The 26,457-nt window shown below is 38.1% G+C and overlaps 2 protein-coding genes across 3 annotated transcripts; both read left to right on the forward strand.

Annotated features, from left to right (window-relative positions):
• Nucleotides 1-1,339: 1,339 nt before the first annotated feature.
• On the forward strand, nucleotides 1,340-8,737 carry LOC148085357 (5-hydroxytryptamine receptor 3A-like). Its single transcript, XM_087783538.1, has 9 exons — nucleotides 1,340-1,481; nucleotides 2,237-2,400; nucleotides 2,478-2,522; nucleotides 3,322-3,428; nucleotides 3,526-3,695; nucleotides 4,211-4,371; nucleotides 4,908-5,118; nucleotides 5,715-5,924; nucleotides 6,501-8,737. The coding sequence occupies exons 1-9, from the start codon at nucleotides 1,427-1,429 to the stop codon at nucleotides 6,782-6,784; spliced, it is 1,407 nt and encodes a 468-aa protein (XP_087639664.1). The 5' UTR covers nucleotides 1,340-1,426; the 3' UTR covers nucleotides 6,785-8,737.
• A 4,058-nt stretch (nucleotides 8,738-12,795) lies between these two features.
• On the forward strand, nucleotides 12,796-25,266 carry LOC148085358 (5-hydroxytryptamine receptor 3A-like). 2 transcript variants are annotated; one of them, XM_087783540.1, is made up of 9 exons: nucleotides 12,796-13,073; nucleotides 14,322-14,485; nucleotides 14,564-14,608; nucleotides 21,289-21,395; nucleotides 21,490-21,659; nucleotides 22,023-22,183; nucleotides 22,801-23,011; nucleotides 23,280-23,489; nucleotides 24,567-25,266. In XM_087783540.1, the coding sequence occupies exons 1-9, from the start codon at nucleotides 13,019-13,021 to the stop codon at nucleotides 24,848-24,850; spliced, it is 1,407 nt and encodes a 468-aa protein (XP_087639666.1). In that variant the 5' UTR covers nucleotides 12,796-13,018; the 3' UTR covers nucleotides 24,851-25,266. The 2 variants fall into 2 exon arrangements, with proteins under 2 accessions (XP_087639666.1, XP_087639668.1); XM_087783542.1 differs by having other exon boundaries at nucleotides 14,328-14,485.
• Nucleotides 25,267-26,457: the final 1,191 nt, after the last annotated feature.

The raw sequence follows: 26,457 nt of genomic DNA on the forward strand, positions 1-26,457 counted from the left end.
TAGCAAGATTAGCTTAAGATAAGTTGTAAAGCTTTCCCAGAAGTTGACAATTATCAAAGCCTTCAAGTCCGTTACTTCCTGAGTAATTAATATTGTTCCTTCCATGATATCAAAGCATCATCATTCCATTCCATTGTTCTTAACTGTTCTTCCTCTTCTGTTTCTTTCATTAAATCCTATAAAAAGTATGTCAGTTGCCATACAAGTTAACTTAAGAGCCTCTTACTCAGTAAAGAACAGATAATCACGACAACAAGTAGTAACTTCAGTAAATGAGATTGATTAAAACCAGTGTTTTATAGTTAATTAATTAGGCCAATTAATTAATTATTATCCACGTAAATGTAATAGTTTCCCTTAGTACTATAAAACAAAGGGTGGTGCTCCAACTTCAGGTAAATTTTACCTAGAGGCAATTTTAAAGTTAAATCGACCAGAACTTAGATGTTCTGAAAATAAACCTTTTTATAAGGCATATATAATAACTACATATGCGTGGATGAAAATAAAAAGGCACCACTTCCACCGGAAACAAAAATGTGTAGAAAATAAACTGACTGCACAAACTTAAACACAGAGCACGAAATGATCGGAAAATAACAAATTAAATAACAAGAATGAATTTAAAAAAATGTTGCTCAAGCTGACAGTGGAGAAGAGCAGACAAAACTAACTAACCTAAATAAACTTATCGTCAAACTAAACTAAACAGAAAACTAAGCTAATAATCAAACTAATTAAGCTTACTGAACTAAGAGCACACTGGACTGTCAAAATACACGGTAAAATAATCTATAATCGCAATCGTGTCATACCTTGACCACACACTGAATCACACGTCTGGCCCGTCAACTTCATCCGACAACCTTCTGCACTGAAGATGATATGTTTCACTTGATTGGAGAGAGACAGACTGAATAACCCTGGTCTTTGAATACTCCGTCGACATCAGCAGGTGACGCTAGAACACCGTAGATGCCCAGAAGGGGTGTGACTACTGGGAAAAGTGAAAAACAAATTGAAAACACTAACCATTTGGTTACATATAGACATTTTAAGTTGGCTATAAAGGAGCTTCACAACAATTTCGTCTTTAATTTAAAAATGAAAAATGAACAAAAAACATAAGGGGGCAACCTTTATGTCCACAAAAAAAATTTGAATCCAAAATACATAGAATTTCATATTCTATTTTGAAAACTTTATACTTGACCCCGCCTGCTGAGCAGTCACGATCCAAAGGTTGGCTAAGCAGTACTTACCTTAAACCAATACGGATCATCTGATGACAAATGAAACGTAGGACAAAAATGGTAATTAGATTCAAATCCTGCGATGACACAGAACAGACTGAAGCCAATGTTTGTCTAGTTAATGTGGCTAAAGGCAGTTCCAATGCTTTGAAACGTAACAGACTCTTGACAACATGACAGAGTGCAATCGCTTTGGATTTGTCTTCACGTGTGCTGTTCTGCTTCACGGTAAGTATTAAAATATTATATCAAGCTTCAAATAGAGATCAAAGTATCTTTTGTGGGTTTTTTTGTTGTTTTTTTTTACTGAGAAACACCTCAGTAAATTTGAAAATCCAAAAATAACACTATACTACTAGCACACATCCAGATAACAACATTTGTTTTTACCAAGTAGGTTGTGTGATTTTCACCTTTATACTTATGTACGTCAGTTTAATAATTGTAAAACTTCTGAATAAATGTGTTTTAACAGAGATGTGAGTTCTTCTACATGAGCGGGTCAGAGTTCTGAATCAACTGCAGGCGAGACAGCTCCTTCTTGTTAAGACATGAAAACAAACTGTTACAATAGTCCAGACGAGAAGAAACAAACACATGGATTACAAGCTCCAGATCATGTTCCGACAACATTTTCCTAAGTTTAGAGATTTTTCTTAGTTGAAGGAAACAGTTTCTGGTCAGTTTTCTGCAATGTCGAACAAGAGACATGTCTTTATCAAATACAACACCCAGGTTGGACAAAGCAGTTAAAAAAGCTTGCACTGTGATATATTGTAATTACGCATTTATTTGACCATTTAAGTTTCAAACAAAATTAATAGTGGTTTAATAAATATCACAGCAAGAAGGTTAACTGTTACAACCTGTAAATTCTGAATTCTTCCTCTAATAGATTTTGATTAATTTGAACAAATCTCAAAGGAAAGAAATATTAAACAAGACTTGTGATTACACTTTCATAAAAGAAAAAATACTTTCAGTCGCAGACGCAGCCGTCCTGAACTGCTCCAGCCCGACCGGAGAAGGCTTGATCAACGCCCTCGAGGCAAGTTTGTTTAATAAAAACATGGTAAGACCGGCAGAACGATTCACTGAACCTGTGGATGTGACTGTCGGGATCACGGTGGTTGGCATTCTAGGAGTGGTGAGTCAACTTCACTTCACTTAAGTTAACAAAGACTGGATAACGAGTGATAATATTGTCTGCCTGAATGTCTCCAGGATCAGAAAGAGCAAACATTGAAGACCTACATTTGGTTAGTTCTGGTGAGTTCATAACTTGAGAGTGTTCAATGATGTCGAAGGGGTAAAAAAAACACACATTTCTATTTCCCAGCAAGCCTTTTTTTTTCAGAAAGGTACTAGAAATGGATACATGTTACACACCCTGTAGATACTTTAACTTGAAAACATTCATATTTTTACTGTCATTAAAAAGCCCTAGATTGAAGTTAGTAATTTATTGTTTTTTTTAATAAATTGTTACTTAATTGGAGATTCACGATTAATTCAAGTTGTAATTTATGCTGCAAAAATACAGAGTGTTGTTAATTTCACCAAGTTCAGTTTAAAAAAAACTTCTCTCTACGTAAGAGCTAAAATAAGAAACACTTATAACTCTTTGTTTATATGTTCTGTGTTGGTTAGGTTGGTTGTAACCGACTATCTTACGACCAAATAATGGGGGGACTTGCCAGTTTAAGTTTGAGGCTATTTGTATTGTAGTTTAAAGAAACTATTATTTTTCTGTTGTCTGTTTTGTTGTTTGTGAAAGCCGGTACACATTTGCATAATGGGTTGGTACAGTGTGAGGGGCTTCATTTTAATGATAACACAAATAAAAAAAATTGGTTTAAAAGAAGAAAAACCTTTTGAATGAAACGTTAGCCGCTAATTCTTTGTGGGAATTTTTTAAATGTTCAATAAGAAAAAAGAATTGTAGTGACACCAAACGTCAAAAAAATGAACGGGACACACAGAAGAACCAGGGAAGTTGCTCTTGGTTCTGACGTCTGTGTTGTGTCGCGACACCTTCTAATAACTTTATTAACGCTGTTGTTGGCAGGCATGGAAAATCGCTGGGTTAAGCTGGGATGAGGAACAATGTGGAACCGACAGAATCTCTGTTCCTCGAGAAAAACTCTGGATTCCAGACGTACAAATCTCAGAGTTGTAAGTCCAAAAATAGATTATAACAAGTCATTTAGTAGGTAAACATTCTTTGTAGGTATGAAGACAAATGTTTGTTTTGTTTTTCACGATGTTGCAGCATGGAGGAGGACAAGTCGAAAAAGACGCCATATGTGTATTTATACAACGACGGAGAGGTGTTCGATGACAAGCCTATGACGGTCATCAGTACCTGTCCTTTAGACATTTACACATTCCCCTTCGATATCCAGAACTGCACCCTGACCTTTGAACCTTATCTTCACTTTGGTAAGACCCAATTTTTTAAAATCAAAGTTGATCAGATAAACAATGTGTTTTCAATGTGTTTAAAAAATAAGGAAAAAGGAAAATAAATCATAGAAAGTTTGTTTTAGTAAAAACACCTAGTGAGTTATCTACAATTTAAAAAATAAATCATATGTTGGATATAATGCTGCGGGAACATATCCCCAATTACTATTGAAGCTTTGAGAAGCAGTGTCATATTTTTCAGATGACAGCAGGGGGCGCCCTCAGCTTAAAAAAAATATTAGGTTTCAATAGAATAACTTTCCAAAGCAAAGGATTATAGAGCCAAGGGTGACATCTAGTGGACTCAGGAAATAATGACACTGCTTCATGAAGCTTCATCCGCCCATCACTAACTAATACCACATCCTGTGGGACATCGTAGTCAAAAACAGGACTCATTTTGCTACTATGATTGTTTGTGGTGCCCACATATACTGTATGTTAAAAGCAACTGATTTTAAAAAGTTTTAATTTATTACATTTAATTTCAGACTCCGATGTCAGGATGCTTTATAATAACTCGGGTGAAGATATCATGGAAGAGTCTAAAGAGGTGATCGAGACGAATGGCGAGTGGCAGCTGGTGGACGTTGAAATTTCTCCATACACTCTGGTTTTGTACGAGGGAAACTACTCCTCCATCAAATACCATGTGAGTCATACTGCACTTGAATTGTTTGTTATATGATTACACATTTGGTCAAACCCTTTTTTCCATTTGTATATGAGTTGCTAATAAAATGAATCTCAATATAAACAAATTAACAAATTGTGTTTTAGGATCAGGTAAAAAAAAAAAAAGCACTTCGAGAGTACAGACCTCTGCCAAGCAGCTCATTTCCTCGAGTAGCATCATTTGAGTTACTGAGTTAGCGATCTTCTTTGGCAACCCTAAATCTATGTCGAATGGAAATATTGGGCTCTAGGTTCACATGAAACATATTTCATAATTTGCTCTCAGAGTCAGATCAAGTCCCACAAAAACATATTTCACTTTGATCAGTATGATAATGAAAACATTTGGTTCAGACTTTCTGAAGTGAGATATTTGGTCCAAACGTTTTAACAATAAAATGAGTGATGGTGAATGTTGAAAATGCCTTCTTTATTTAATCTGTTTTTTTAATAAATCTTGGTTTAAAAGGTATGATCCTTTATCCTATCATGGTTTTCTTGTTTCACCAACAGCTCATTTTAAAACGGAACCCATTACTGTACGTGGTGAACCTGCTGATTCCGAGCTGCTTTCTCATCTCGCTGGACCTCTTCAGCTTCCTGTTGCCCCCCCAAAGTGTAGACCGTGGTGCCTTCAAGATGACCCTGATCCTGGGCTACACCGTCTTCCTGCTCCTCATGAACGACCTGCTGCCAGAAACTGGCGATTCAACCCCTCTGATCAGTGAGTGACTCTTTTAAGTTAATAGTTCCTCGGTGGACACAGAAGCTACACAATTTGTTGTTTCAATATTGTTTCATTAAGTCATTTGTTTCTTTTTAGAGCTATAGACAAAAATATTCTTCGCTCTCCTTGTCCAGAGAGACACATTTAAAAACATCTAAATACCTCAATTCTGCTCACTCTTCCCCTCTTGTAATCACACCCTGACATGAGAAATAGTTTGGAAAGTCTATATTTTTAGGCTTGTTTATGTCAAAGTCTTCCTCTCCAAGATGCAGTAAGTCCCTTATAATAACTATGTTTTGAACTTATTACTTTAAAAAAGTTTGACTTGACTCTGTCATTTTCCCAAACCCTGCCTTTTCTAAATGGGCTATCTTCGAAGATATTTAAATTACAAATACAATACGTATCCTATATATTTGATACATTTTCTTGATCATCGGTTGAATTCATCGGTTGACTGAAGGAAGGTTTAAATTAATTTGTGATCAACTTTCTTGGTCTTCATTTGCAAAGTAAAGGTTCTAAATGCAGCTGTGAAGTGTTGTTGTTTTTATGTAAGTACATTTGTCTCTGCATTGTGTTTTTTCCAGATGTTTTGTTCTCCATCAGTCTGGCCTTGATGGTGGCCAGCCTGTTGGAGACTGTGTTCATCACCAACCTCCAGTTCTGCTCGGGCCGTTACAACAAGGTGCCTCAGTGGTTGAGCACCTTCGTGCTGCGGTATCTTGCCATCTTGGTTTGCCTTCCCCCGAAACAGAACGTCGACCGCTTCACCGTGTCTATAAATGCACCTTCTGAAGGTAATGTTACAATAATGATTAGAGAACAACAACAATAATGTAAACTTGATGTGGTCTTTGACTTTCTGTGGCAGGTTAACAAAGCCGTCTATGAAATCAGAACCTTTCAATCAATTTAATGAGCGTTTGAAAGTGTTAAATTGTGAAGAAATGAATTTAGTGTTGGGCAGTTACATGTCGCACATTTGAATATCATTGTAATAATAACATCGGACATGCATAACATTTACATTACATCAGAGACAAATGATGGCCCTTTTAAAACCTTTGAAGGAGGTCAAGGTCTCTAGTATTGTTCTAAGATTTTTTTTAAGCGACTTACATAACCCATTGATTCATATTTTTAGACATTTGTAATCCATACAAATCTATCTACTAATATTATTAATAGAATTTACTATAAGTCAACAAACTTTAAGAAAAAATGGTGTTTAAAAAAAGACCTAAGAGCTAGGAACACCCTGTGCTAGAGTTAGCTTGATGCTAGTGATTCGTTTTATGGTTTAGCTTATATTACTGAAGTTGTCACATTATGAACAAAGTCACAAAAATAATTTTTGATTTTATATTTCCCAGGGATAAATAACCACCAGATGTCGACAAATTTCGTCTCAACCATCGACGCAGAAATGCTAAACAATAAGCCCGTCCCGGACAGAATGCTACAGGAGCTGAAGAAAATCAGCGTAAACCTGGCGGTGATCCGCCACCAAATGGACCAACACTTCGAGGGCAACAACAGTTCAAAGGATTGGCAAATGATCGGACTTGTCATCGACCGCCTGCTTTTTGGCATCTACATCATTTTCATGTTGATCACATGTGTTACAATCCTAGCTATCTGGGTTTCAAGCCGGTGACAGGAACGTTCCACTATATTTGGGCCTAATGGCGGACAACAGACCAAGCACAGTACATATTCAGTTGTTCTTCAGGCGATTGGTCCGGTCCACAACTTGCCACCGCCCTGTTCTTTTGTTTTGTTTTATTCTATGTTTGTCTGCGTGAGCTTCAAACACTATACGTGTCAATGGAGTCTTCAAGTGCAACAGCACTAACTCCACTTTTGCAGGTGACTTGACTGACGGAAAGCTTTCTACGAGTCTTCCGGTTCACCCTCGCATGGAGTAGGTCGCACTCCCGTAAGATCCTGCAACTGTTGCGAAAAACAAACCGTTTACTAGGAGTTTCTCCTACGCACTCAAAACAACATTTGGAAGCTTCACACGCCGACAAGATCTCGGACGGTACTGCGCTGTAACAGTTCAATTCAATTCAATTCAATTCAATTTTATTTAAAGTGTCTTATCATAACAAAGTTATCTCAAGACACTATACAGTTGAAATAAGACTACAGTTGATTAAGGAAAAATAGATCCCACCAATTCAACAAAGAGCAAGAAACAAAACACTGTACAGTGAGCAATGGCGAGGAAAAACTTCCTTTTAGAAGGCAGAAACCTCGAGTGGAACCAGACTCATTGTTGACGGCCTGCCGCTTTGACCGGCTGGGAGGAAGGATGGGGGGGTAGACAGATGGATAAGGAGAGGAGTGAGGGAGGATATAGTGAGAGAAAAGAGGAGAGTGTAGGAGAGTCCATGGGGGTGCTGGAGAGAACTAGGGATCTGATGATGTGGTGAAGATCCTGGATCAGCAGCAGCTCTGGAGGTGGATCCCTGGATCAGCAGCAGCTCTGGAGGTGGATCCCTGGGGCTCCGGGAGAGAAATAAAAAGGTGTGGGTTTGGGACAAACACAGGTATACAGACTCCGGTGACGGGTGAAGATATATAGAGGGGAGAGGGGGGGGGGTTGAAATAGCCAGGCCAGAGGGCACATGCCTAGCACAGCTGGATCCAGACACAGGGGCCCAAGCAGCGGCAGGAAGCCGCGGGAGACCAGGACCCGGCAGGCGAGATAACCACCAGAGCCAAGCCCGACCCCAAACACCAGCGAGAAGGCGGACCACCACCGGGGGCGCGAGAGGGCAAGCACAGGCGAGGACGACCGAGGAAGCAAAGAGGGGGAGGCACCAGGCGCAGGCACGGAGGCAGAGGGACAGCCAGAAAAACCAGTCAGGGGATAGAGCCCCGGGGCCAGGCCGGGCCACGGAAGACCCCCAGACCGCCAGGCCGCAAGTCCATAGCAGGGGTCCAAGCCAAGGAGATAGGGATCCACCACAGCAGCGGCAGCGGAGCCCCCCCCCAATACCCTGCGGACACGGCCAGTAGCCGGGTCGAGTGCCACCGCATGAGCCCAGGGGAACAATGGCCAGGCACCGGCTCAGGTCCTCCAGTGAGAGTCCCCCGGGTCACAGGGGGGCCACGGTTTTGCGGGCAGGGCGGGGGTAATGGGGCTGCAGCCGTCTGGGAACGGCCCCCAATCTTCAAACTGTAGACCGTCCCCAACAGCCACAGCCCACCTCCCCCATATTATGAGAGGCAGTTCTTCTCGAGACGAGGGAACGGAGCCGAATTCAGATTTATTAAACGACAGCAATGTTTAAAACTGAACTCCAGAATGCGTTGAATGAAAACCCCACTTCCATCAAGTCCATACTACAATCGGTGAAAGCGGAACTTTCGTCAGTTGCTTCCAGGATCCAGTCGAACTTGGGCCCTGAAAAACACTGTCAAGGAGATGGAGTTTTCTCTCTCCACCTCATCTGATGACATCACACAGCTTTGCAACAACATCGGGATCATTGTTCCAGAGGACTACGAAGAATGCAGAGACTTTTCCAGATTCCTGGGGAGGCTCGCGGATTCATCAAAACGTTATTCAAGTAGTGTGTGCAGCATTTATATGCTTTAATAAAACATATTTTTTATTATAATTGGGACTGGTTCATAACAGTCCAAATACACTAGTCTGGTTAATGTGTGTGCCTTTATACGTCATAATGGTTGTTGGTCTGCAGGAGCTAGACTAGGAAGACAATTTAAACAAATTGTTATTAAGAACTTTGTTTTTGTGGAGTTTACACTGGTTTTTCGATTGTTTGGAGTGGATCATTGTAATTGATCTTGATCTTTTATCTGCTGTTTGGATGTTTGGAGATGGCAGCTTTACATTAGGTAAAGGGAAACAATACTACAACACCAGGGTCTCCTGACATTGGATCAGCTCTGAGATTTGTCGGTTGTAATATAAAAGATCTTGGGAGCCCCTTAAAGATTTCAAAAATAATTTCTCATTCAAAGTGACTTAGATTTGTCACATAATTTCTACAAGGAACCCACATGAAGATTAGGGACCATCTCAGGTGTCCCTGGGTCTCAGGGGTTTTTACTGAAGTAAGTAAGTAATTATTATTTGTAAAGCACCTTTCTAAGACCAGGGTCACAAAGCGCTTAGACATAAAAAACAATGCACAGTTAAAACATATACTTTAAAAGGTCAAGACAACTTAAGATGTGTCTTGAAAGAGTCAGTAGATCATCAAACACAGAGTAGTAATTATATATGCCTTACAAAAAGGTTTATTTTCCGAACATCTAAGTTCTGGTCGATTTAACTTTAAAATTGCCTCTAGGTAAAATTAACCTGAAGTTGGAGCACCACCCTTTGTTTTATAATAATTAATTAATTGGCCGTATTGATTAACGATGAAACACTAGTTTTAATCAATCTCATTTACTGAAGTTACTACTTGTTGTCGTGATTATCTGTTCTTTACTGAGTAAGAGGCTCTTAAATTGATTATGCAAAAATATGAAAAATTGTAATTGAAATGAAATAATTGTTTTATAGGATTTATTGAAAGAAATAAAGAGAAAATGGAGAACAGTTATGAACAATGCAATGGAATGATGATGCTTGCTTTGATATCATGGAAGGAACAATATTAATTACTCAGATAATTGATAATTGTCAGCTTCTGGGAAAGATTTACAATTTATCTTAAGCTAATCTTGCTACCTCTAATCAATTAGAAAAATCCCAACATCAATCAATGCAAGAGTGACAATGTTACAGTTTCTTACGTCATCGAGAGGAGAGAGGAAGGAGTGATGATGACGAGGAGGTTGTGGTGAGGAGGATGAGCTGTAGCAGGAGGAGCACGACTGAAGGCCCTGGATTCAGCGATATCGAGCGTGACTTCGCAGGGACCACGGTGAAGAAGGCTTGGCGGCGGAAAGCGCTGACGGTCTTCTTGGGTCCGGTCCTGGTTCTGTGTTGCAGGCTGTCCTTGACTGTGTTGGCGTAACCAACCAGAGACGTATCTTTACTCGGTGCAAGGGTCACAAGTCTTTTCTGGGAGAGCAGTTTGGTTGCTCGTAGGAGCCAGAAGTTCAGGCTTGCTATGCTGGCTGCTGCGTTGCGTGCAGCTTGCTTGCGTCTTGAGAAAGTACTACGACTGGGGAGACGTGCCGCGCCTTGTTGCAGAAAGGGAGGGGGGCAGGAGTCAGGAACGGGGGTGAAGAGGGAAGGGGATGAGACCCCAAGAGTCCATCGTGAATTGTCAAGGGACAAGAGAAAGAGTCAAGAGAGAGAGTGAGAGAGAGAGCCATTTCGCGCAGCTCTTTTTAAAGCCATCCACTCGTGTTCCTGATTGGTGGGTGACATCTGATTCCTCACCGCCTCATTGGCTTGAGATTTTCCGACCCTCTGTCCTTATGTCTCTCTCCTCCTTCGAATTGACTTTTAAACTTCTTTTATTTGACGTAATTGAAAGATCTGAGGCTCAAATAAAATGCTAACTTATCTTAACTTTCCAAGCTCTTTCTAAGGATCAGTATGATATCAAACATTACATGTTAGGAAATCACAGTATTGATATGTATGTTCAAACAACATATAAACATCAAAACGCTTTTATATTTGGATATATATTTCATGTGACTTCCTTCTTTGTCGTCTCTTTACCTAAAAATATTTTGTTCAACAAGAAAAGGACATTTAGTATTCTGAAAGGTCATCTGGTCATTCTCTCCTCTTCTGGCAATGCTGGTCTTCTGACCATGTGTAAAATGGCCGGCCTTTGGATGCCAGAGAGAAATGGGGGAGGAAGGGCGGCATTCCAGAACTTTGGTCTTTTAGTTAACAGCAAAATGAAGGACTTCACTACAACAGAGGGAGAGGAAAATCGTTCCAAAGTTTAGGAGCAACAGCCTGGAAGGATTTCTCTCCTCTGGTCGGGAAGCGTGTTCAGGAACCATCAGTAGATTCTGATCCACTGACCTCAAAGCCCGAGCTGGAGTGTAAGTCTGGGTCAAAACAGTGATATAAGGAGGAGTCTGACCATGAATAGATCTGAAAGTAAGAAGCAGAACTTTAAAATTGATCCTGAAAGAAACTGGCAGGCAATGCAGAGTGTTAAGGATCGGAAAAATGTGAGTTCTCCTACTAGAGCTGGACAGAATTCTAGTTTGCATTAACTCCAGGCGAGACAGCTCCTTCTTGTATTGACACCAAAAATAAACTGTTACAATAGTCCAAACGAGAAGACACAAACACATGGATTATAAGCTCCAGATTGTGTTGTGATAACATTTTCCTAAATTTTGAGATTTTTCTCAGTTGAAGGAAACAGTGTCTGGTCGGTTTCTGCGGTGTTGAACTAGAGACATGTCTTTGTCAAAAAAAACAACACCCAGGTTTCTCAGTTTGACAGACAAGTCTTGGCTTAAAGTAAAGTATTGTCTCAAACCTGGAGCTTTATCATCAGACACAATTAACACTTCATCACCTTTGTTAAGCTGCGTGTTTTCACTCAGCCATTGTTTACTTAAGCTTGAGTTTCAAGGCTGGAGGTCTGGTAGTGGTGGAGCTACCTGAGGCCAAAATCATGTAATCCTTGTCTCTTTTGTTTCTGCTAACAAGTCCATACAACTCATCTTCCTTTACAGAAAAACAGTGGTTATAGCAACACTAAAAAGTCGGATCCAATTTGGAACACATTTCAATTTTGTACACGACATCGACGCCTCTTCACCTTTTTTAACCTGCATTGACTGACTCCAGATTTTCAGTCTGGGCGGTCAAGGGAATTGGGTCTTTTAAAAATCGATTTTAAGGTGGCCTTTTCCACACCTTCACAGATGTGTCTGCTAAGATACAGCTTTCTTTCTCTCACCTCTCGAGTCATTTTCGGTTAAGACACTGTGCACTGCTGCAAATTTTAGTTGGCTATATATATAATGTTTTTAATTTAACCTGGACAAAAAAAAAACAATGACAAAAATTGAAAATGCAATACAATACCTGGGTTTTCAAGAAGAAACCAAATCAAGAGTGGTCTAGGAAGATAAACTTGGACTGAGATTTAAGAAAACTCAAAGTTCAAAGAAGCTCATAGATTTTTATATACATAAAATACAAATATAAGCATACAATGAGGGTTTAATGAGAAGTTTTGTTTCTTATTTTAAACACTAAATGCTCTTCATCTGCCACATTTACCATTACCTTGAAGTGCAAGTTTCCTGCAGAGTCAGTAACACGCCAGCAGGTGGACCAATAGGCGTGGCAGAGCCAGCAGAGGAGAGGATCCAAGTGAGTTCAGCATCTGATCTTGGTTTATCCTGGTCATCAGCCTGACAGCATTTGTGGTTCTCTGGGCGACCTCGCAGAATATTTGTTGAATCATCTTTTGTTGCATAGAGATCTTATGTCGCCTATCAAAGAGTCGCACGACAGTCACATTTTTATTTAAAATAAATGGATACAGAAACTTAATGTCAAGAAGTTCCTTTTATTCTGATGTCAAAATAATTGGAATTTCAAATTGTATTTTCAGCACTCCGCCCACTGAACAGTCTGGATCATAAGCTGGTTGGTTTAGCAATACTTATCTTACACAAATATAGACAAACGCTGTATACACCTGACGAGAATAGGAGGGCGTTCACTTCACAGGAAACATTTAACAGAGCAGCTGGAATATAAATCATTTAAATATATTTGATCTCTTATGAATAATACACAGAAATGTCATTTTGAACAATATGACTGACATTTTAGACAACAATGGTTATTAGATTCAAATTGTGCTATGACAAAATGCAAATTGAAGCAACTGTTGTTTGACTAGTTAAAGTCGTTCAATGCAGTTCCCACGCATGTCAAGAAACTCGACAGACTGTTGACAGCATGACGGAGTACAAGAGCTTTGGGTTTGTCTTCACCTGTGCTGTGCTTCTTCACGGTAAGAATACAAATATACAGTTTAAGAGATGGATCAAAACAACCGGTGTCGCCAGATAATTATTCTGTTTAATATAAATTATCTTTTTTAATGACGGAAACCTCTACAATGAATGTTATTGAAAATATAAAAATAACATTACACAACTACCACACTTGTAGACACTTGTCAACACATTTGTTTTTCCTCGCCATGGAGGTTGTGTGATTTTCAGCTTAATATTTATGTCTGTCATTTTAATAACTTGCATGAAGGCATTTTAATACAATTTTAGGATTACCATTCTGATCCAGGAAGAGTGTAAAGGATTAATTCATATTTAATAAATTAAAATACTTCCATTTGAGTTAGGAGCCAAAATGTGTTTGTTTTTTTTACATTGTTAAAGGTTTTTGCTAGATCAGGAACGTAAATGTAGCATGTATAGAACTAACTAAAGTTAGAGACGATATACAATTGGATCAAAATTCAACTATTCAAGTTGAAATAAAGAAAGAAAAGAAAACCACATCAACATGTGTGTGGTAAAGTGTTCTGGCGGAATCACAGGAGCCTCCTGTCCAACCCGGTAGGAGTGGTTAATGACAGTCTCAAGCAAAGTTTTGAAAGTAGCTTCCAATTGCCTACTCTAGAATGCATACTAGATGGTAAGCTTTGTGCAAGTCTAGTTTTTAGAAAACTGTGGCAGTATTTAGAGGTTCTGATCAGAGGAAGAGGTTCATTATTTCTCACTGTTAATTCATCAGACCCAGAAAATCAATGCACTGGCAAAGGGACTTTGGGGCGAAGAAGAAAAAAACATCTTCAAGCAGAGAAGAGGAGGGTCTAGGGTCGAGAGTTGAGAGCTGTTCACAATTTCTCCAGAGTCTCTTGTTTGCCTTGAAAAGGACCCAGATCGTGATACTTGAAATATCAAATAATGTCACATGTTCCAGTTGCATTACAGAACTGATTACAGACTTCGCATTCGAAAGCAAGAAACTTGTGTTTCAGCGAATTCTGTACCACAGAGAGTGACGAATGTTCAAATATGTATGGATCCAGATAGTTAACATACACAAGCCTAATAATTCTGAATTATTTTGCTGACAGACACATCAATGCTGAAAACACAACAATCGGTTGAGCTAATACGTGTAAGGGAATTGCAGTAGATCAAATATATTGGTTCGGGATTTACACATTTTGGCAAGTAAAGAATAAAAAAGACTTGTGATGACACTTTCATGTAAGAATAAATATGTTCAGTCACAGACGCTGCAGCCTTGATCTGCTCAAGCCCGACCGCAGAAGGCTTGATCAACGCCCTCGAGACAGGTCTGTTTACTAGAAACTTGATACGCCCGTCAGAAGGACCCAAGGAACCTCTATACGTGAATATCAGCATTACTGTGGTGGGGATTCTAGGAGTGGTGAGTCAGACATGAATTCAAAATGACTGAATAACTAATACTAATAAGTGATAGTAATGTCTGTCTGAATGTCTCCAGGATCAGAAAGAGCAAACGTTGAAGACCTACATTTGGCAAGTTTTGGTGAGTTCTTAAAATGAGGTTTTGCTGACAGAATCGGTACGATGTTTTAGTTGTAATCGTTTATTGTTTTCCTAGGAGGCACTCTAGAATGTTAACAACCAGTCAGGTTTCATAGAAACACATAAAACTTTACCCTTCTCCATCTTTAATAGACATCAATCACCATAGATAGCAAAGCTCAAACCGGTCTAAATGTTCCAATACATCCCACTCTTTTAGGTGTGACTCTCCATTTAACTTCCATTAACATTGTCTTTAAACAAAAGACTTTACTTACGGTCTTCGTCATCCTGATCCAAACTCTTTGTCCTGGTTTCTGTGTAAGCAGTTCTTTCATCTTGCTTCATATGCTTTCTTTGTTCCTCCTTCAAACATTTGGTCTGAATGCCTGAAGATCCATCCACTTTGGCTACTAGTGTCTTTCATGGGACTGGAACCGTCAACTTCCTTTCCATGAGCAGATCTACAGGAGAGATGGCACTCACAAGTGGAGTTGTTCTATATGCTAAGAAATCCTTTTGGCGGATTTTGTTAAACATCAGTCTTACCGTTCTGCCTACTCTTCTCCACCTTACTCTTTGGATACCTTGCGCACATGTTTAAAGTCATACTGTTAGATTTAAATGATTATATACGTATACGCCATACTAAAATGAATGCTCAAAGATAATCAAAATATAAAGTTTAAATTACTAGCTTGATCTAAGAGCGGGAACCTTTGATTACACATTTACAATCAACATTCCACTCAGACTCATTCACACTGTTTCAAGTCAAGCTTGAAACAGAATTAGAGATACGACACCAGTGAATTCAAATATCTGTTTATCTGCCAATCACACCTTCAATTGAAGATCAAAGAACAAAGCAAGAAGGGGGAGCAAAAGACCCCCGCCCGAAAACATTTGAATTATTAGATGACAGGAAAACAAATTATGTCTCTCAATGGGGAACTTGAAAGGACCATTTGGCCGGAACGGACGACCCCCTGGGCAGGAAATTTGCCTTAAATATAGCGATGTTTCTACATCTCGGGACCTTTCTGCCTGGGGCAATTGATCTGTACAGTCGCCGGGAGATCGTGGGTCCGGTCGATCATAATTGAAAGCTTGTCTTTGACTCGAAGCGGCGAATAAACGACCCGTTACACACTCTGCATTGTTGAGCGACGGAAGCGACTCTAAGGAAGAGTGAAATTTGGATTAAAACAGTGGATTTACCAATAGTAAAGAATGATTACAAAAGTAAGTTGGAAGTTTAGAGCGCTCGGTCCAGTCTGTCCGAAATTCTGGTCCTCAGTCTGAGGATATATCTTCAATCCCTCCTTTGACCTCTGAAACCAGGTCAACCTTAAAATTTGAAATTTAAAACAAACCTATTATCACAAAATCTCTAGGTACATGGTAAATAATCAAATAAAATATGAGATTAATAATTCTTCCCCACCTATCAGAACTCATCATGATATGCCAACAATGCCATCTGATAAGGGGAAGCGCAGACTTCTCTTCAATTACAGATATGATAATATGGTTACGTAATGAGCGGATACAAGGAATACACAGCACCCGCAGATCACAACAAGTTTTTTAAATGCCAGACTTTATAAGTTATTTGTTAGTAGTTTTGCTAATAGGAAGCTTTGTTAATTATTCTAATAACTATTTTCTGGAGTTTAATTATAGGGTCTATGTATGTCCTACATTTATTTCCCCAAACCTCAACACAATATGATATATGGCCTCATAAGTGAGAAGTATAATATGCAAAGACAATTATTGTTTTACAAATCCCCTTCTCTGTAGATAATGCAATTAGATTTTTCTAATTTCTTTTTTTTTTTTTTATACTTTTAAAAAGTTTTTTTTTTTTATATGTGACTTCCGACTACATTCATGATCACAAATTACTCCCAAGAACCTAGTCTCATATACTCTTTCAATTCTTACGGACACCCTGTGTGTCATAAACTATTTAACCGATGAATATGATATGGATCATACACCCTCCTTTCACTGAACAATACCAATTGTTACAGTGAAACCTTAATAACATTTTTAAATCTGTTAATTCAAAACCAACCAAGAGTTTATCACATCCGGTGTGAATCTTAAAACAAGAAACCTCAATAGTGAATTCCCAAGTGTGTGTCAGAAAGGCAGCACTACAATTGTTATCATTGAAAGAGTACTCGAGCGAGCTTCCAATGTCGTTTGTGAGCAGATGTGTTGCTTCTGTTCCTGGAGAATTTAAGTCATCATTAGAAACAAACACTGTTATTATTAAAACACATTTTATCATTGGCTTGTGAAATGGAGCCTTCAGGTTCTGACCTGATCCTGCAAAGAAAACTTTTGTGGGTGAAGGTTCCCTCTCACTCTCAAACACACAGGATTAGGGAAGGAAGAGATTTACAAAGTATCTTCTCCACCTCACGTCTTTGGAGGTGCAGCATTCCTGGAACCTTTTAGAATAAATCTTAATGACAATGTCTCAAGCCTCGTCGTTGCTTTTCAAATCCAAGTTAGAAAATTATTTTTACTTACAGACCTCAACAGACTGAATTAGGAATCAACTTCTCCATTAACTTCTTTATCACTTCGACTATTCATTCACTTCTGGTTAGAAAAGTCTCAACATTCCTAGAAAACACAAATTAGCAAGTTTCATTTTTTATCTTCAAAGTAGATCTGTTGTCAAGCGTGTTACTCCAAACCAGTCAGCGTATCAAGTCATTTACATTTAAAATATGATGTGGAAATACTTATCCTAACAATTATCCCTATTCAATGGTACTACATTTTCAACCATATATTTTCTTCCTCTCCTTTTCTCCATTTTTCCTTTTCAAAAGTAGCAGATAAAAGGTTAGTTAATTCCCGTTTTTTATACTATTCAATTTCACTTAAACTTCCTCACTCCCTACATTACACCGTCTCACAGTTATGACTGTTCAGAATCTCTTCTACTAAGGAATTATATTTCCCAATCAACTAAAACATCTCAAAATCTTAGGTCTACAGAGAATATTTTTTGAAATCAAAGGTTTCAATGCTTTCAATTAACGGACAAGAAAATGACAAGAAAACAATATCATGCAAGAAAAGGAGGATTTTCTTCAGTTTGCAAATATCCTCATGGGATCAGTCAATGTATTGGATTTGGCCTCGTTCGCAAAACATGACCCATGAGTGGCTTTGTCGTGTCATCAGACAAGGTTGCTGACAAACTTTTTCTTCCACCTCGGCCCACCAGCATCACCTGCATGGTCCCATCCAAGCTTAGATGAGCTTGTTCAGTGAGACTCTTCTCACAGGGACTTAGGACAAGTAATCGTGACTGTGCCTGTCTTAGGTTGTCCCAGGGTTTGAGTCAGGATCTTGCCGTCATCAGCGATCCAGCCTTCCATATTCTCCTGGATCAGGCTGCTCAGAGGGCGAGAGTGATAACAGTAGAGGGGAGAGAAGCGACTCTGCCTTTTTCTTAAACCAAACATTTGTTGTTATGACTGTTGGACCCCAGAAAATTGTTCGTCAAAATACTGGTCATTTTCTGATGTTTCATTGTGACCCATAGTACTTTGATTGTTTGATAGAAAATGTAATCTCCATAAAAGAAAAGCTCTTCTAAAAAGTGTAATTAGATATACACTATGTAGATCTTAATCTCAATCACTATCTATTAGTATTCAAATGCTCAAAATTGTGTGAAAAGTCACAGAGTGGAAGCAGTGCGTTAGTAAGGCAGGAACAGATCTCAGAGACCAACCCCAAGTAGTGAACAACCCCACAGATAGAACTCCTCCCGCTAGAGTTTCAGTCTTATTCATGTAATGGACAAGAAAACACACACGAGTGGAGCAGAACTTGCTTTGAACTATCAAAATGACTTTGAAAACCTAACAAATACTTAATTTAAACAATCCAAGATGTTAAAACAGCTGACACAGTCTCAGAGTTAACAAACAAGCCACAGAAAACAATCTCAGTCAGAGTTGAAACTCTTATCAGCCAAGACAAATGCTTCAATAGTCCAAAAATATAGTCAAGCAACATAAATTCACAGAACAACTATAAAACCAACTAGATTTAAAAATTAGTAGTTAGAAATTATTCGACCAATACAGTATCATTATTCCAACACAGACAAATTAATTTCAATTTAAAACTCATCAACCCAAACAACAATTTCTTCTTTTACATGGAATTAACCTCAATAAAGTCTATCACACTTGTTTAAAAATGAAAAATTGGTTTCCTAAGATTTTACCTCATGATACAATGTGGGTTGTGTTTTTAAGCTTTTAAACTAAGATTTACAAAAAGTAAACATAATAAATTCACAGTATAGAGGGATTTCCTGTTGCTGCACAGTGTCTTTTTGACCTTACCATCCCCCCTGTGTTATACCATGACACAACTCTGTCCAACAATGAGCCTGTCCAATAAGGGAACTGGTTTTACTTTAATATGTTCAAATTCATTTTCATCTTTAACAGTTAGTTTAACCTTAGCTGCATCATTATTACTTATCGGGTATGTAGTTATTGTAGCCTAATAAACTTTCCTGTATCAGTCACTGTAATACAATAACAATCACCATTTCTTATCACAGCAGCCTTAAATCCAAGAAGGCCCTTAAGAGATGAAAACGTCCACAGCACAGCGGCTGTAATTTAAGGAGAGTAAAACGAGAAAATTGCAACGTTTACAGACGCTGTGAGTTTGATATCAAGGAAATATAAAGGAGAACGTAAAATTCACAGAAGCTATACGTTTTTTCAAGAAAATATGAAAAGAAAATATAAAAAAAAATATGAAAAGAAAACGCAACATTCACAGATGTTATACGTTGTATTTCAATATAATTTTTTTTGTTTTATATTTATATATTTTATTATTATTATTATTATTTTTTTTTTTTTTTCTTTCAGATGTGTCTGCTTTTTTATGATCGTGAAAGAAATCCCCGACCCTTATTGATTTAATCTTAACAATTTATGATGATATTTTTAATTCAATGAACAAGTTGTTTATGTTGACACACTCATGTTTGTACAACTTGGTTCATTAAATAAATAAGACCCTTATATTTAACAACAACAACAAAGTTTGCCAATGAACTTCGGCATTTCTGAACAATCGAACACACTTCGATCTATACTTATTTAAATCTAAATTTATCTTGGTCTCAGCCACGGAACCGGGACTTGGACTCAAAAAAAGACTTATAATCAATAAAGGGGTGTCTTCTTACCGTTTTATGCTGCGCAGTCTGTCATTTTTAAGTCCAAGAATCCAGGCCCCGTCACCTCAACCAGAATCGTCTTTTCCTCCTTGGATCACGTCGGGGTCACCAAATTAAAGCGAACTCAGAAACTCTTGTCTAATGAGTTCTGCGCTTTCGTTTGATCCAAGGAAAAGTAACTTTTCGAATTAAAACAGTCAATTTATTAAAAGTAAATAATGATTACAAAAGCAGGGCATACAAGACCTTAAATAAAACAGTTAACAAAATGCAAATTATTCAGAAATACCAGAAGTTCGAGCGCTCGGTCCAGTCTCTGTCCGAAATCCTGGTTCACCCACCAGATCCTTCCAGAGAGTGGCTCAAAAACTTTTAGCCTGTCCCTTCTTTTAAAGACCTCGAGACCCTCCCTGAACACGTGAAGTAAGTTGGGTATACAATTATAAACTCGGGGTACGGGATGTTTTGCAAAATCTGACTCCTTCATGAACAACAGATGTTGTATTCATGCTTTGACCTAAACACTGACCTAAACAAAGAATCTTCAGTCTTCCTTCACACTTGTTATCTCAAACCAGGTCTGTAGAACATAAATTCTAGGTCTTGACATTTTTAGAATCATACACGTTTCTTATCTCAACAAGAAGAGCATGTCCACATGGCTACAACCTACTTTCCCAACACATATAGCTTTCACAGTTTAAACTATTGACACACAGAGGTCTCTGTCAATGATATCTGACACACATACAAAGGTTCACACAAAGTTAAGCACAGATGCTTAAAGCTTTAAACTTTAGAACCCTGCTTTTTTGGGAATAACACATTTGTTAGAAGATAAAATACAAGAATATGTTTTAACTCTGAATAGAAGAAAACATTATCAATGTTAACAATTGAGTACATATATGTGGATCAATCTGAGGATATATCTTCAGTTGGAAATTCATATTCAAAGACATTTACTGCCATGAATCTTTTATATTCCATTTCTTTAATCTGTTATTTTCCATAAAATTATATTTGCATAGAATTTTTAACATTGATTTTCATTAACATTTATTCATTTACACTGGTTAATTTCTGATCACTGACATTTTCAAATGTTTGAAATGTAATGTTTTTTTAATTCGTAGTCAGATTTTGATGATTTAGAAATAAAGTGTTTGAAAATCATATTCAATATCTGTTGGCACACGTTTACTTTCAAACAGTCTTTAAAATTATAGATTATAGTGAGACATTGGACCTCAGAAAACACAGAAGAACCAGTTTTGTTGAAGGACTGAAACGTGTATTTGGATCAAGGGTGTGATGATTCTGTTTCTAATCATTACATAGAAGACACACCCTTTGTACACAGCCTGGTTCCTTAGAAAGTTGCTCTCGGTTGTGTTGTATGTTTTAAACTGTATTAATGCTTTTGTTTGCAGACTTGGAAAATCGCCGGGTTCAGCTGGGATGAGGAACAATGTGGAACAAACAGAATCTCTGTTCCTCGAGAAAAACTCTGGATTCCAGACGTACAAATCTCAGAGTTGTAAGTTCAAAAACATGAAATAGACGGTTTGTCATTTGAAAGGTAAAATGGTTGGTAGTTAAAAAAATACATCTTTTCTTTCACTCTGTGGCAGCATGGAGGAGGACAAGTCGAAAAAGACGCCATATGTGTATTTAAACAACGATGGAATGGTGTTCGATGACAAGCCGTTGACGATAATCAGTACCTGTCCTTTAGACATTTACACATTCCCCTTCGATATCCAGAACTGCACCCTGACCTTCGAACCTTATATCCACTTTGGTAAGACCCAATTTCTTTATTTTTTTTCAGATCAGATAAACAACAAAGATAACAAAACGTTTCTACGAATGTGTCTGACGGGAATTGTCTTGTATCAGGTCCTAAGAAGGAATTTGGATGGTTGATATGCGGGTTTCCATGTGTAAATGAAATGAGTGATACAAAGTTTACTTTTAGCAAAAATCCAGTAAGTTATCTTCCATGTTGAAAGATAGCCCCTAATACCAGACCCTGTGCAACACCAGTCAGAAACTGGACTATGTGGGGGGGGGGTGGGGGGTGTTTGCGTGGGTTAGGGTGTGGTACCCACATAAATGTTCCAAGTTGCTGATTTTAAACACGTATATTCTACTGTCATTTCAGCCTCTGATATTACAATGATTCAAGCTGCATCAGGTGAAGTTGTCTTGGCAGAGTCCATAGATGTGATCGAGACTAGTGGTGAGTGGCAGCTGCTGGACATTGAAGTTAGTCAATCTACTCTGGTGTTGGACGATGGAAACTACTCCTCCATCAAATACCATGTGAGTCATTATCCTGTCAAACTGCACTGTCAATGTTTGTGTTGTTTTAATGTGATGGTTCACTCAAAATTAAAATGTCACTCATTTTCTACTCACCCTCATGTCGACTATGGGTTGGGATTAAGTAACCGGTTTCTTTTTAGAGTTAGATAAAAATGTTTGTTCATTTTAATGTAGCGACTGGAGCTCACTTCACCTTCGTCCAAAAAGACACTTAAAAACATCCAAATACCTCCAAACTGCTCGTCTGTAACAACTTTCCATGTACACAGTAGATTAGAAACGCTGGCGATATATACCCGGAACACTGCCTGTCAGTGTAGGATGTTGGCTGTTTTTCTGAACAATTCCTTGTGTCGAGGCTTCAACACAAGAGAGACGTTACAGACTTTCATCATCACTTTTAGCATCAAATGCAACTTATTTAGTGTCATAATGAAAATGATCACTTGTGGTTTCAAGTGAAATTCGTTTTTGTCTTAACTTCCAAAGAAAAGAAAAAGTTAAAAGTCAACGTTTATGCAAATGTAAACGTTTATGCAAGTAACCTCATTTTTGTGTCTAGCCCCAAATTTGAATAGCTTTATCCTATGTCAATTTTCTTGTTTCACCAACAGCTCATTTTAAAACGGAACCCATTACTGTACGTGGTAAACCTGCTGATTCCGAGCTGCTTTCTCAGCTCGCTGGACCTCTTCAGCTTCCTGCTGCCTCCTCATAGCGTGGACCGTGGGGCCTTTAAGATGACCCTGATCCTGGGCTACACCGTCTTCCTCCTCCTCATGAACGACCTGCTGCCAGAAACTGGCGATACAACACCTCTAATCAGTGAGTAACTGCTTTACTGGAAACTGATAGTTAAATATCTCCCCTGGGTAGTTGCAGTTCCTGAAAATCATGTTTTCGTCTTCGCTTGTTTGTCTTTGCTCAACTAACTCACAAGATGTATCTTTGCATTAGTAATTAGATAACCTTAAAGTGGTAACAAGTTTAAAAGTGTGACTGTGGAAGGTTTATATGGATTTGTAATCAATCTCTTTGGCTCTTTACATTTTTTTATTGAACAAAACTTTTCCGTGCTTTGTGTTTTTTCCAGATGTTTTGTTCTCCATCAGTCTGGCCTTGATGGTGGCCAGCCTGTTGGAGACTGTGTTCATCACCAACATCCAGTTCAGCTCGCACCAGTACAGCAAGGTGCCTCGTTGGTTGAGCATCTTCGTGCTGCGATATCTCGCCGTCGTGGTTTGCATTCCCCCGAGACAGAACGTCGACCGCTACACCGTGTCCATACACGCACCTTCTCATGGTAACCGTGAGGGAACGAATTTAATCATTTACTTTGTGCGACAATTCCAGGATCATTCTAATAAACCAGAACCCTTTGTTGCATAATAACAATTAAAGGATAGAAACAGTTATTGAAGAGTTCATTAAATATCTGAATCTGAAAACTTCAGTTGCCAGTATTGTGAAAAACAACACAGGAATTGTGTAGTGTTGATGTATTATAATATCTAAAGTAATCAAATTAAATTAGGACATTAATGTTCGCATTTAAAATGTTAAAAAAAAATAAAATTAACCACAAATAAAAGGTAATAATAATAATGTATTAACATGTATTATTTATATAGTATAAGTTCAATTTAATTTAAAATAAATGTGTGTGTTTGACCTCCCTGACTTCCAGAAATACATATGCAGTGGTGGAGGTTGTTCACCTTGACCCAAAGACAACACAAGGGATACTACAAACACATTGGTTTCCTGGCCTTTGGGTCACCTTGACCCTGAGATCAAACAAAGATTAGGAAGACATTATGAACACTATCAATAAATTAAAGGTATGATTAAGGTACATTTGTAGATTTACAATTAAATAATAAAAATAATTTATGAAATCAAATAGTTTTAATCTCCCAGAAAATTATGACAAGTAAACACTGACCATCCTTAAAAATAAATGAATGCATTACGTTTCAAAAGACGTAAATCCTGTCCGTTACCGGGTGGTAGGATTGATCCATCTGCTCTTATGAAAATGGTATACATTAAAAGATATTATATTTTAATGGATTACACAACGAATGTGTCTATAAAAATGCCCGAAAAGAAACTGTTTAATATCAGTAGCTCCACTGAGTAGCATTCAAAACTTCTTTTTTTTAAAGTTTTGGTGGGTAATTACATGACTATAACATCTTGAATGAAATTCATTTTACTTGAAGAGAACTTTAAAACACTTTGATGACACTGAGCAAAAGCAACGCTTTGGGCAAGAGTTAGCTTGATGCTAAAGCAGTGATGATGGTTTAAAGGTTTATTATTGAGGTTTACGACATGACCGTATCGAAATAACCATCGTTGTGCTTATATCCCCAAGGAATAAACAACCACCAGACAACGGCAAACTTTGTCTCAACCCTCAATACGGAAATGATAAACGTGAAGCCCTCTCAGGACGTAAGGCTACACGAGCTGAAGAAAATCAGCGGGAACCTGGGAGCGATCCGCCAACAAATGGACCAACACTTCGAGGGCAGCAACAGTTCAAAGGAGTGGCAAATGATCGGACTTGTCATCGACCGCCTGCTTTTCGGCATCTACATCATTTTCATGACAATCACAGCTGTTACAATCCTAGCTATCTGGGTTACAAGGCAGTAACGGGTAGAATTCCACCTTATTTGGAAAACATAGCGTAACGACAGGATGCTACGAGGGTTAGCGCAGGAATAGCTCATATTGCAACCTGTTCCAATTTGATAATAGCCAGAAATGTTTTTGCTAATTGCACAACCCCTTGAGTCTCATTCATGAACGTGAGCAGAACGAATTTGTGTGTAAAACCTGAGCAAATGTACAGGATTTGGGCGTTTATCACTACGTAGCTCCAATGTTTACGCAGCTACTCACAAAGTCTACACCCGCTCCTGAGCATATTTCGTGTTAATTCAAGAATGCACTAAAATCAAGGTTGTGACTATGTCCATGTGGATTTTAAATCATATTATCGCTGTTTTATGTGAGAAATACCTAGATTTGTTTGAAACGTGTGGTATAAACAAGAAGATTGACTAAGATTTAGTTTAATTATTTTAAAATGTTTTAAAGACCAGATCTGGTTCCTGATTTTTAGTTATCCATGGTTCTTTCGATAGGAGGAATTCTATAATAAAAATAATGAATTAGTATAAAAAATATAGTAGTTTGCTGAAGGGAGGGTTGTATGTCAGTGGAGAGTCAAAAAAAAAGCGCACAAAAAAGGATGACTGTAAAACCAGGCTGTGGTTGGTAAATACCACACAACTTGTTGCTGAAGTACAAATATTTGCACCTAATATTACAGACATTGTAGTCTGAAACACGTTGTTGCATCGACCAGGTCGCAAAAAATATACCTCCCTTCAAGTTAGTGTTTTGTATGTTTTTTTTTTCTATTTTCTTATATCTGGCTTGTTGGTTCAAAGTGTGTGTTTTGACCGCCATGTGTCTTTTGTTTCAAAAAACCTTTTTTTTTGTTCTTGTTTCCTGACAAGATGAATTATGATTTGACTTTCAGACCTGTATGAACTATATTGAGTTAAACTGTGTCCCCATTCTACTCCTACATCTTCTCTTTCATCTACCCTTTTAAAAGTAGTGTCAAGTAGTGTTGGTCTGATGCAGCTTCATGAAACAGTGTCATTATATTCAGAGTCCACTAGATGGCAGTCTTTAAACTATTTTCCTTTACTTTGAACAATGGTTCTAATGAAACATCACATTATTTTTAAACTGATGGCGCCACCTACTAACCTTTGAACAACATGACACTGTTTCATGAAACTTCACTAGTATTTTAATAGTTGTTAATACTCACATAAATTATACTGACCACTGCACCGTAAATTACCAAGAAAAGACGGGAAGGTAACAACGGTTATGGATGTTTTTGTGTATAACTTTAATTTATTGCTAAATATATGTTTTACTTATTTTATTAAAATGTTGATTCCACCAATATATTTTTCTTTGCAGTAAAACTAATATCATTAATCCCTCGAGGTGAAGGGGTTGGAAAAATAGAATGCTCGAGCGATAACTGGAGGTGTTGAACAACACTAGTCCTTTTGTTGCCGCCTTGACCTTGAGAATCAACTCACACTTACTCCCGGGTCCACCGGGACTGATGGTCGTTAGGGAGACGATAACGTGACCAATAAGATCACCTTAGAATATTGTGAAGTTTTCACCTGGTTCTGTGTCTTCAATTGTGTTACCTCCCTTCGTCT

Source organism: Callionymus lyra, chromosome 2 (assembly GCF_982586985.1).
Source record: "Callionymus lyra chromosome 2, fCalLyr1.hap1.1, whole genome shotgun sequence".
Classification (NCBI taxonomy): domain Eukaryota; kingdom Metazoa; phylum Chordata; class Actinopteri; order Syngnathiformes; family Callionymidae; genus Callionymus; species Callionymus lyra.

Coding starts and splice junctions, on each gene's coding strand:
- LOC148085358 (XM_087783540.1), top strand. CDS start 13,019: ATGACGGAGTACAAGAGCTTTGGGTTTGTCTTCACCTGTGCTGTGCTT. Junction 23,012..23,279: donor CGATACAACACCTCTAATCA/GTGAGTAACTGC, acceptor TGTTTTTTCCAG/ATGTTTTGTTCTCCATCAGT. Junction 23,490..24,566: donor CATACACGCACCTTCTCATG/GTAACCGTGAGG, acceptor TATATCCCCAAG/GAATAAACAACCACCAGACA.
- LOC148085357 (XM_087783538.1), top strand. CDS start 1,427: ATGACAGAGTGCAATCGCTTTGGATTTGTCTTCACGTGTGCTGTTCTG. Junction 2,401..2,477: donor TGGTTGGCATTCTAGGAGTG/GTGAGTCAACTT, acceptor GAATGTCTCCAG/GATCAGAAAGAGCAAACATT. Junction 2,523..3,321: donor CCTACATTTGGTTAGTTCTG/GTGAGTTCATAA, acceptor TGTTGTTGGCAG/GCATGGAAAATCGCTGGGTT.